This window comes from Pteropus alecto, unplaced genomic scaffold (genome assembly GCF_000325575.1).
Source record: "Pteropus alecto unplaced genomic scaffold, ASM32557v1 scaffold68, whole genome shotgun sequence".
Lineage (NCBI taxonomy): Eukaryota > Metazoa > Chordata > Mammalia > Chiroptera > Pteropodidae > Pteropus > Pteropus alecto.
This window is the reverse complement of record NW_006441386.1, coordinates 6,499,811-6,511,490: the sequence shown is the minus strand read 5'-3', so window position 1 is coordinate 6,511,490 and position 11,680 is coordinate 6,499,811. Positions and strand designations below refer to the sequence as shown.

Here is an 11,680-nt window from a genome sequence, read left to right as displayed (position 1 = left end):
ATGTCAATCTTTCCTGAGGTGAGAGAACTGCAGAGCCAAAGCCGTGTCACCTCTTCTGGGACTCATTTAATAGGCAGAGCCCTCCTGAGGGGCAGGGTTGGCACAGTAGCCCCATTTTACAGATGAAGTGTAGCAGGCCCCTGCTGGGCCCAGTGGGGGTGAGGGGGAAAGGGAGAAGCTCCACCACTCTCCTTTCTGCCTGTGACTCCACTGAGGCTGTGACCCTGTGTGCACTGCCCTCACTGCCCATCCCAGCCCTGGGAAATGACTCTCTTCTCTGAAATATTGGAGCATTGAGCACTCGCAGCCCTTGTCGGCCCATCTCGGGCCAGTCTTTTTCATCTGGTCCCTTCCTGGGATGTGGTGGGCTGGTCATCGAGAGCCCAGCAAGCAGAGTGTGTACTTTCTCCCCAGAGCAGAGGCAGGGACAGGCAAGGCACACAGTAGGAGTTCAATAATCAATCCCATTTCACAGATGAGACAACCAAGACCAGGAAAAAGAAAGAGACTCACCTAATAGCCATCCATGAATTTGTGAGGAAGATAGAGGATAGGGCAACTGAACTGAGCCCCTACTATGTGCCAGGACTAATAGACATTAGAGAACTTAGAGACATTATTTCACCCAATTCTCACTGCAATCCTATTCAGAAGGGACTATGTCATTCTGCTTACAGGTGTGGAACAGAGGGCAGAGAGTGGAGTTGCTTCAGATTGCTTAACAGATAACAGGCAAGGGGCCACCTGTCTGCCCTGCCTGTTTGCCTGGGTCAGCAGCTGGTGGCTGGGATGCTAGGCTAGGCTATGGGACCCTGGGCAGGACCCTGTCCCTTGCTTGGCCTCAGGGGTTCTGAGGCTTGTGTCTGTGGGTGTGGAGAAGGGAAGATGTGTGTGGGGTTGGACGGGCTGCTTCTCACCTGACTTGGTAACTCAGAGGAGCTCAGGTATCGCACTGCAAGGCACTTGGCCATCACTGAGGGCACCTACCTTTAGCACCACATCAAAGGTCCCTGCGTGGGGTGTGTGGATGTGGTGTGGTAGTTTGTCTCCAGTGTGGCCTCAGACCACCCTGGAGGACAGCGTCCATGGTGGGCCCTGGGGAGGGACCAGGCCAGCCGCTAGTGTCTGCAGCATCCAGATTCCGTGGGGGATGTGGCAGGTCTGACCTAGTCCTGGACTGAGGTCAGATCGTGGGATAGAGGGCTCACAGAGGCATTGGGGTGCTCAGAAGGGAATGGGGGCTCAGTGTGGGAGGGGGCTTGTGGAGGGATTAGCAAGGGGGATGGAGACTTGGCAAGACAAAGAGGCTCTGTCAAGGTGCACTTGGTTAGAGGGTTGGCCTTGGGGTGTCGGGGTGGGAGGGGAAGTACCTTTGGGGCTGGGTAGAGGCTCCTGGCCCAGGGTGCAAAGGCTGAGGCGCTGGTAGAGGCCATGGGCCTGGGTCTGTTCCAGCATCCCTGGGCTCCCATCCACCCCATGTAGCTGGAGGAAGCCCTGAGCCTGCAGCTGGGGTGGAGGACACTGTCACGGTTCACATCTGCCACCTCCCAGCTGGGTCCTTGCACCTCAGGGAGGGCAGTGGGCCCTGCAGTGGATATACCCCAAGTATTTGGAACTAGTGAGTCTGAGGGGAGAGGCAGATTTCTAGGGCCAGGAGTGGCAGGAAATTTGAGCCAGTGAGGGACCGAAGAGAGGGCAGGGGATCTAGAGAGGCCTCACCTCGGCAGCCACCAGGCCAGTGCCACAGGCCGCGTCCAGGATCAGGGCGGTGTGGGGTGGGCCTGAAAGGGCTTGTGTAAGGCAGTCCACTGCAAGGCGAGGGGCACGGTACTGCAGGACGGCCACATCCTAGGGACAGAGTGCTAAGCCAGCCGCTACCCAGTGCCCCAGTGTTTGCGGGACCTCCAGGTGGGTGGCTTAGGAGTCAGTCAGGCGAAGCTATGTGTGTGTGTGTGGGAGCTGGCAGTCTGGGACCTGCCGAGACTGCAGCGAAAGGAGACCCGGACGTGAGGTGCTGTCCTCTGCCAAGGGGCCAAGGACTGGAGAATCAGCCACCAGCCAGCTGCTAGGATATGCTCTGCTGGCCAAGGCAGGGCTCTCTGCTTAGTCTACAGTAACCCCTCAATGGCACCTCCTCCAGGCAGCCCTTCTGTGTGGACTGCAGTCCCACAGTGGAGAGGTCTTGGCGCCTGATCTCTAGGGACTTCCACTGTGGAGAGATGAGGCTGGTCAGAGGGCAAGGCTGCTGTGGGTAGGCAGAAGAGGAGCTCGTCTAAGAGGAGTCAGAACTGCAGGTTGTGCCCAGGCTTCACTTCATTCTCAGAAGCTGCCCTAGGATACAAGGCTATCTATTTCCATGGTATAGATAGGAAAATTGAGGCTGGACAAGCAAGGAAGGCAGAGGTGAGGACTCCAGCTGGTTTACCTTGTCATAGTCCGGAGCCCAGCAGTCATAGAAGTGGGCCAGGTCGGTGATGCCATGTGAGGCTCCGACCCTCACCCGCACCTCGGACAGGCTCCGGCCCTCCTCCTGAGCCATCATCCTGCGGTAACAGGCTTCCTTGTCCCGAAACTCATTTTAATCTCCATTCCACCCCCTTCCCCGCCACCTGCCATGCCCAGCTTAGGTTGTCAGGATGCGGCCTCTCTAGGCCACCAGTGCAATCCCATTTCACCAGCGGAGACACTTAGCACAAAAAGGGAGAGACTGGACACCTGGAGTTCAGCCGTGGGGAAGGGATGTTCCTGCGGGGGGCGGGCCAGTCCCGACTTCCTCACCCCCAGCTGCGGTGATCGGTGATCGGGCTTCCAGATAGGAACGATCTCTATTGTGGTGGGGAGGAGGCTAGGGACTCACCGCCAACGTGAGCCGCGGGGGGTGGGTGGGCGCTGGAACTCGGGGCGGGGCCTGTACGGCGATGACACCGCCTCCACCACCCTTGATGACTGGCTTTCTCTTAAAAAAAAAGATACCCAATCAAAGGAAAGCGCTGGCAGTCTGCCCCTCCACCACCAGCCACTGAGCCGCAAAATCCTTGGCCCTCCTCTTCCTGGGCTCTTTGGAGCTGTTTTCATAATAGTATCAAAGTGTATAAAAGTCTGGCAGAAACTCAAATAGTGTTCTGATTAGGAGGTGAAGACACAGGGTATTTATGAGAAAGTAAAGGGGAATAATTACTTGAACAGAGGGGAGGAATTTCTATAGGTACAAGGAAGCTAATGTAGTGATGCTAATTCTAAAGAACAGCTTCAATTTTCATTCTGGTAGTCATAATGTCTGCTTTCTTGTTAGCTTTGCAAACAGTTTTTTGGTTTGCAATGCTGCTTTAGATCCAGTACAAAGGTTATTTTGCCCAGTTTTAACATTCCAAAGGTTTGAGGCATAAGATGTGCAAAGCAGTTCCTCTGGGATGGCAGCTTCAACTCCATTTTGAAGTGGCCCTATTTATAGCCATGTGCCACATAATGACATTTTCATCAACAGTGGACCCCATATACTATTGTGGTATACCATATAGACTAGGTGCGTAGTAAGCTATATCATCTAGGTTTGTATAATACATTCTATGATGTTCACACAAGACAAAATTGGCTAAGGACACATTTCTCAGAGCATATCCCTGTCATTAAGTGGTGCATAACTATATTATTTTCACAGCATGAACTTAGGTTGAGGTCATGGCCATGGAGAAGAGTCGATGAAGTTCAAAGATGTTTAAGAGGTAGAAGTGACAGGGCTGTGATGTCTGAAGTAGTGTGGCATGGGGAAGCAAGATGTTAGGAGTGGTGCCAGATTTCTGCTTGAGCCACTGGGTTGATGGTGGTGCCATTCACAGCAGGGGAACCCAGGAGGCAGAGCAGGTTTGGGGCTAAGAGGATATTAACAGTTTGGGGGTGTTGAGTTTGAGGTATCTACATGAAGATGTCCAGGAGGCTGTTTGATGCAGAGTCTTGAGCTCAGGAGAGGTCTGGCTGCAGACAGATTCAGGGTCATGAGTATAGCTGGTGGTGATTGAGGCAGCTTGTAAAGGTGAGATTGTGCAGGGAGAGAAGATGAGAGGGCTCAGGGTGAAAGAGGAGTGTCTAAGAGTGTTGGAGAAAACCCAGAAAAAGTTAGTAAGGATGCCAAGAACAGAAAATTTCTAAAAGATGGAGGATGGCCAACATTGCCCAATATTGCTGAGAGGTGGTATAAAATGAAGCTTAAGAAGTAAGCATTGGATATAGAGATGTGGAGGTCTTTGGTGGCCTAGATAGACCCTGCTACTATACACCAGTTGCCAAGTTTGCCTCTTCTTCCCAAGTTAGACTGTGTATTCCTGCCTCCTTTGCATGTAGATGTGGCCATGTGGCTGAATTCTCGCCTATAGAATGTGTACGAGGGTGTTGAAAAAAGAAACAACAGGCCAAAATGGAGTCACTTTTGCTAACTCACGTCACCAACCCAAAACTTAACAACTAACCTAACTGCAGGTTCAGCCTCTTTCAAGAGTAGAATTTGAAACCAATCAGTCTGAAATTTCCTGATAGACACTAGTAATCTGCCTGATAAAACCCCCTGCCTTCCCCTAAGGAAAGGTGTCCTGCCTGAAATAATCCACTCTTTTAACTTCTTAGTTCCATCCTCTTTCCGCCTACAAAAATTTTCCCTTTTGTACAACTCCTCAAAGTGCTCCTTTAGTTGCTAGATAGAATGCTGCCCAATTCATGAAGCACTTTAAAAAACCAATTAGATCTTCAAATTTACTTGGTCGAATGTTGTTTTTTTAGAAGGGGTGAAGTGTTCCATTTCCAGACCTGGACCATAAACACCTCCTGTATGACCTCTGTGGAACTGGGGTCCAGGCACCCAGAGGACAGTGGGGCTATAAGATGAAGGAGTCTGGGACCCTAAATGATTGTGTGGAGCCGTGCCCTACCCACCAATCTGCATTGGACTGTAACATTGTGAAAACTAATATAAATGGAGCTACTTTTTGAAGTTGGACCTGCCATCCCAGAAGAATTGCCTTGCATGTCTTAGTTCTCAAACTTTTGGAATGTTAAAACTAGGCAAAATAATCTTTGTACTGGGCCTAAAGCAACATTGCATTCCAAACAACTGTTTGCGAAGCTAACAGCAAAGCAGACATTATAACTACTGGGCTGATAATTAAAGACATTCTTTAGAATTAGCATCATTATGTTAGCTTATCTGCACCTATAGAAGTTCCTTCCTTCTGTTCGTATAATTATTCCCTTTTACTTTCTCATAAATATACCTTGCCTTCACTTCCTATTTGGAACACTGAGTGTCTGTCTAAATCAGTGTATAATAGCTTTGTGGACATAAAAAAGGGGGCGTTTCTATGGAAAATAACCTCACAGAGTGATCTGAGCATAAATTCCTAACTGGGTAGGTCATGGTAGGTAGTCACACCCGGCATATAATTTTTTTCAGTAAAAGGCTTACCTTTGCCTTAAGCAAGTCCTGTTCATGTTGGTCGGTTAACATACCTTTGAAATGCCCCCTTTCAGACTCCTCCTTCTAAAGTGTGACCACCCTCAAGAGGGCACATAATCTTAACTAACCTATAATTCAGTCCTCACTCATCTTGCTTTCTCCCACCTAGATGTAATCTGCCTTAGTTCCCTCCTTAATCTTAAATGCATAAAAAATCCTGCAAATTGCCATTCTGGGAATCATTTGAGATCTTGCTCCCTGGCATATATTACCAGTTTGAATCAAATACACTCAAAAAAATTCTTGTAGATGTTTCATGTAGTGACAGCTTCTTGCATAGCTATTCTTTTGGATCTCAAATGCTTGTTGCTTCTCCCTTTGGCCTTTTATTTGTAGGTTAACAACATGAAAAAGAGAAACTTTCATTGTGCTAAGCCACCGTGATTTCAGAATTTGTCTATTGTAATAGCTTTGTCATTTCCCTTAATACAATGACGTTGGCAAGAGCAGTTTTGAGGGAGTGGAGGAGACCTCGATTTCAGCTGTCAGCGGCCAAGATCTAAACCCAAATCTGTCTTAGTCCAAAGATGTATGGTGAATATGTGTATTCAGCTGCAAATAACACCTGCATAGCAGTGACTAAGAGAGATTTACTGGTTTAATAAAGGAAGCTGAAACTGGTCAGTATGGTCTGGGGCTCAGTTATGCCATTAAGGATCCCAGACTCTGGTCATCTTCCCTCTCTGCCACCTTTTGCATGGAGGCCTTTGTCCTCATGGCTGTCACCTTTTCATAGACGGTACCCTCTGGACAGGACTAAAGGGAAAGGGCAAAAAGCTAGGGAGTCTATTCATCGTCACAAAAGCTTTATTAGAAGCCCTGCCCCATGACTTCTTTTTCATCCTATTGACCAGAATGGGTCAAATGGCCACTCCTGAGTCATCACTGGAAGGTGAGTGGGCAGAGGAAGACTGGGGATGGTGACTAGCTCAGCCAGCTGACTGTGTGGGCCCCATCTCTGCAGTGTCATATTCCATTTAGGCCAATAAATATTTATTGTGCATTTACTGTTTGCCAGGCCCTGGGTTGGGCACTGGAGTCACAGAGATGAGTCAGAAACAGCCCCTACTCTGACCTGGGCTAGTAGGGGAGGTGAAGGAGGGGTGTGTTCTCCTGTTAAAGCTCTGTTCACTATCTCTTCAGTATCCATGTGCGGGCTTTGCGTTCTAAGCCACCATCCTTCCTCTGGGTGTCCAGGACCACTCCTTTGTTTGGGGTAGGCCTGGGTGGGTGCTGTGGAGATGTTCACAGTGAGGAATAACCCTTCAAATAAGGTGGATAGCCCTGTTGAACTATCGGAAAGTGGCATGGGTTACACCAGGAGAGGACCTGGTGGGGGTCCTTGGGGGCCTGCATATCTGTCCTCATAGCCCCTCAGTGATGTCCAGCTCAGCAACAGGGGCTATATACACAGTTTGTGGGCACCAACGTGGCTCCTACAGTGATGGCTCCTGGGCCTTATGGAGGATGAGACTTGCTGGGGGAACACTAGTGGGGGCTGGTGGCTTCCTGTGCTGTTCTGCTCCTCCGAGACCCCACCAACTTCTCTTTCCACAGCCCACTCGATTCCTTTCCCTCCAGAGCCCAGGAACCTGTGCTAGCTTTGGGGCAATAAGCTTTTCTCTGACTCATCGAGTGTTTTTGTTTCCTCTAATCCTCAGTCCACTCAAGTCCTAAGCTTTGGAACTCAAAAGCTTTTCTATATCTTTTACTGAAAATGATCCTCCTCAAGAGCAGTGGATACCACCCAGTCAAGCTGTTGCCAAAATAGGGGAAAGATTGGGTAACAGAAAATAGTTTTGGGGTGAGGAGTGGTAGCAAAAGCATCAGTTCATGTTTCAAAGCTATTGTCTTTTACAGTCTCACAGACGTCCAAGCCAATGCCCAAGGGCTCTGGGTGGCTGAGGAGAGGCGTGTGCTTATGCGAGGACGTGGTGTCAGGTGGATACTTCTGAGTGCAAGAATGGAAAACCCACCCTAGGGTGGTTTAAATATTAAGGGTTTGCCATTTCTTCTTACAAGAAATCCAATGGTTGGCCACTGGAAGTACCAAGGCTGGCCCAGTGGCCCACTGATTTTACCAAGGACCCAAGTTCCATTCTCTCGTGTGCCATGCTGTGTTTGCTCTGTCAGTAACTTCTGGTCACAAGATGGTGGCAACCCCTCAAGCATTCGTGTGTGCTCCACATATAAAGCCCCAAAGCAGGCTAGGGATGGGCCCTGTCTCCTGGTCTCTCCCTTTTTATTTGGGGGATGGTGGTGGTATTTTTCCAGAAACCCCAGAGACTGGGAAAGTGTGGTCTGGTACTTCCAGGCTCCTGTGTGGAAAGGGAAGGCTGCCTTAAGGAAGCGGGGAGGGGAATGGCTATTGGAGCAAGCCACAGCTCCTGCTCCTCGGTATATGTGAATGCGTGTGCCTGTCTTATACACAGGTGTGCAGGACCCAGGCCACAAGGAGTGTGGTCACTAGGCTGGGACTTGGTTTCTAACACTGAATGAACCATGGGGAGTTACGGCATCTGATCTGCATTTTATGAAGATGGCTCCAGAAGGCGGTGGGAAGAGTGGACAGACTGCAGGTTCCGAGGCTGTTGCAATTATTTAGGCGAGAGCTGGAGTCTTGATCAGTGTCAAGGGCTGCCATGAAAGGGCTGATCTGGGTTGATAAGTTGTGAGATTTTAGGGGATAAGAGGGGACAAGAGAGAAAGAAATTTCCTTTTCTTCTGGTTCCTCTTACCCCAGAAGCTGCTCCTCCCATCTCTCCTCCCCTCTCCTCTCCCCTCCTCTCCTCTCCCCTCCCCTCTCTCCTCCACCTCAAGGTAGGAGATCCATCAGGCTCAGTCCTGGGCCCTTTCTTCTCTATCAACACCCACTTTCTAGGTGATCTCATCTAGTCCCGAGGTTTTAAATACTATTTATATACCAGTCATTCCTAAAGAAGTGACTCCTAGCCCTGACTCTCCTCTGAACTCTGGACTTATGCACCTGACATCTTCCCTTGGAGGCCACAGGTCTCTGGTGATATGCTGAAACACAGCTCCCTTTTCCCACATTCCCAAATCCCTTGGCCTCCCATCTAGGCAAATACCTCTGAGGCACTGTGCACCTGGGAGCTCAGCCGAAACCATGTTTTTCCTCTTCCACATTCTGTCTATCAGCAAAACTTGTGGCCTCTTTCCTCCACCTCTGCCACTCTGGTCCCACCCACCGTTTCCTCTCACCCTGCAGCAGCCTTCTCGTTGGCCTCCCTACCTCCCTGTTTGCCCCCACCCACAGTCCATTTTCCTCACAGAAGTCAGAGGTAGTGTTGATAACTATTTTCAAAGTCTTTCTGGAAAATTTCAAACACACACAAAAGAAGAGATTAATATGGTACCACCCCCCATGTATCTGTTAATCACTCAGCTTTAATAGTTAATAAAAATGTGCCCAACTGGAATGATGTTTTACAGTATAAATTTGATAAACTTGTTACCAGCAATGAAGTGTCTGCATTGTGGGGGTCATGGGCTCAGTCCTTGGATCCCCCACGAAATATTTATGTGGAGGTCCGATGCTTGGAGGAGAAAGACAGCAAGCAAAGAGTAGCAAGCAGAAGCAGACGCGATTTTATTAAGTAAAGCAAGCAAGCAGAGTACACTTGGGAGAAGTCCAAGCAGGCACCTCAGTAGAGGATTGAGGGCCCTGAGAAGCTGAGGGTCAGAGTTTATATGGGCCATAGGGTTCCTTTTTTTACCCTCTGTTCCTCCAATCTCAAATGGCATGAATTTTCTGCCCCTCCCTTAGACCCTCCTACTCCAAGCTGGGGCCTGTACCCTGGAAATTTTGAGGGTAGGTGCATGTCCAGTTAACTAGTTTTGCCTATACCAGTTGAGTGCCCCCAGAGTACAGTCATATAATGGTCATTTGCAGTTAACTGACCAGGAGAAGTGAGGAACGGCGGGGAGAGGATAAGGAAGGTACCAGGCACAAGGAGATTTTTGTTCGTTTGTTTGCCTGTCTGTCTGGCTTCTGACCTTGGGGGAATGAGGGAGGCTCCGCAAGCCTGCCTGATAACTGGTTGTGTATTTTCTTGTTCTGAGCTGGTTTCAGGGCCTCGTTAGCCCTTCATTGTCCCTCTTCTCCCAGCTCATGTCCATCCATTTCCAAAATCTGTCATACTACTTGCCTTTGTAATATCTAAAATTCCTTACCAATCTCATTCCTCCTCTTCCGCTATCAGGCCTCTGCTGTTCCTGGAACATGCCACGCTTACCTCAGGGCCTTTGCCCAGCTGTTTGGGGGCCTGGATCACACTTCCTTCAGATCTTTGCTTGACTGGCTCAGGTTCTCAATCTTCAGGTATCTACCACTCCAAATAAACAAATGTTAGCATTTTGTCATTAATTCTTCAGGTTACTCAAAAGTAGAAAAAGAAGATGAAGTTGATGTTCCCTCTGACTTCCTCTGTCTGTTGCTTCATGGAACCAGCAGCCGCCATGAATGGGTGGGGACCTTCTAGGACTCATTTACATGTATGTATGTGTGTGTGTGTGTGTGTGTGTATATATATAATGCCTACAGCACCCGGTCTTCCTAGGTGGTCTCCCATCCAAGTACCAACCAGGCCCGACCCTGCTTAGCTTCCGAGATCAGATGAGATCAGACGTGTTCACGGTGGCAGGGCCATAGACTTGTTTTTATATTTTTACTACAATGTATAATACTGCTTAATGGGTTTGAAAAAATTTATATAAATGCAATAATTTTATAGCTGTTACTTTGTAACTTTTCTTTTTCAGGTAACACTATGTTTTTGAGATCTTTCCACTTTGATGCACATAGATCTCATTCGTTTTAAACACTGCTTAGTCATCCCTTAGACAACTACACCTAGTTCATTTATCCATTTCTCTACCGATGGGAAGAAAATGCTGCCATAAATAGCTTTGCACGTGTTTCTTTGTTCATAAATAGATGTTTCTCAAAGGAGCGCTTTTTAGACTGGGGTTTGTAATGCATTAGGGAGTAGCGAAAACAATTCAACTGGTTGTGAAATAGAATGAATAGAAAATAAAAGAGTGCACTGCAAGTAGTAAGGGTAATTATTGTTTTGCTAACTCCTTGCTTCAGTTTCACGTGTGTGTAATGGGTGGTTTTGTACAACAGATCTGTTACCTTGGGTGACTCTCAAGATCAGAAAACCATCATGGAACTGCCGGCTCAAGGCATGAGCCTGTCAGATGCTCTGGTTTCCCCACGGATTTATCAATGTACAGCATGTTGTCAGACTTTTTTGTTTTTGCAAGTGAGTATGAGATAGTATCTCATTGTGGTTTTAATTTGCATTTCCCGCGATTACTAATGTAGTTGAACATCTTTTCATAAGTTTATTGGATCTTTGGGTTTCCTCTTCTGTGAATTGCCATTGCCTGTGTTCTTTTGAGTCACTTGATTTTATTATATTTATCTTTATATTTACAGGAGTTCCTTAGATGTTCTGGATATTCTGGATACCAGTCTGGATATTCTGGGACTGTTTCCTGGGTTGCCAACATTTCTCCCAGACTGTCACTACCTTTCAACTTTGCTCATGATGTCTCTATATCAGGTTCAGCAACAAAGAATTTATCAATGACTTAGGCCAGTGTAGGGGCAGGGGTAAGAAGGGCCAAAACTAGATGGTTGGTGGCTGCCAGGGGTGATAAGGTGGCTGCAGGACTCCTTTCAACAACATGGTTTCAACGGTCAGGTGAGAGGGCACTGAGAAACGTTTTCTTTTTTTCCTTTTAATGAAAATCGTATATATTTAAGGTGTACAACTTGATCTTTTGATATACATATACGTTGTGAGATGATCATTACCATCCAGCTAATTAACACATCTGTCACCTCTACATAGTTACCATTTGTGAGTACGTGTCGAGAAGATTTAATAAAATCTATCCTCTTAGCTATCATCACCATGCTGCACATTAGATCTCTAGATCTATTCATCTTGTATAACTGAAACTGTACTCTTGGACCAACAACACCCCATTTCCCTTAACCCCAGCCTCTGGCAACCACCATTCCACTTTCTGTTTTTAACAGTTCAGCTTTTTGGGATTTTACATATACGAGATCAGTATTTCTCTTTCTGCGTCTTGCTGATTTCATTTAGCACAGTCGAGCTGCGGACCGGTATGGGTCTGTGG

General features: G+C 47.9%; 1 protein-coding gene and 1 pseudogene across 1 annotated transcript in view; both read right to left on the bottom strand.

Annotated features, from left to right (window-relative positions):
• Positions 1–2,539, bottom strand: part of METTL27 (methyltransferase like 27) — a 4,004-nt gene extending 1,465 nt beyond the window's left edge. Inside the window, 4 exon segments of the mRNA XM_006927121.1 lie at positions 918–1,010; positions 1,371–1,506; positions 1,720–1,848; positions 2,426–2,539. Coding sequence (XP_006927183.1) covers positions 918–1,010; positions 1,371–1,506; positions 1,720–1,848; positions 2,426–2,539 — 472 coding nt within the window.
• Positions 2,540–10,058: 7,519 nt separating this feature from the next.
• LOC112485309 lies at positions 10,059–10,177 on the bottom strand (annotated as a pseudogene).
• Positions 10,178–11,680: the final 1,503 nt, after the last annotated feature.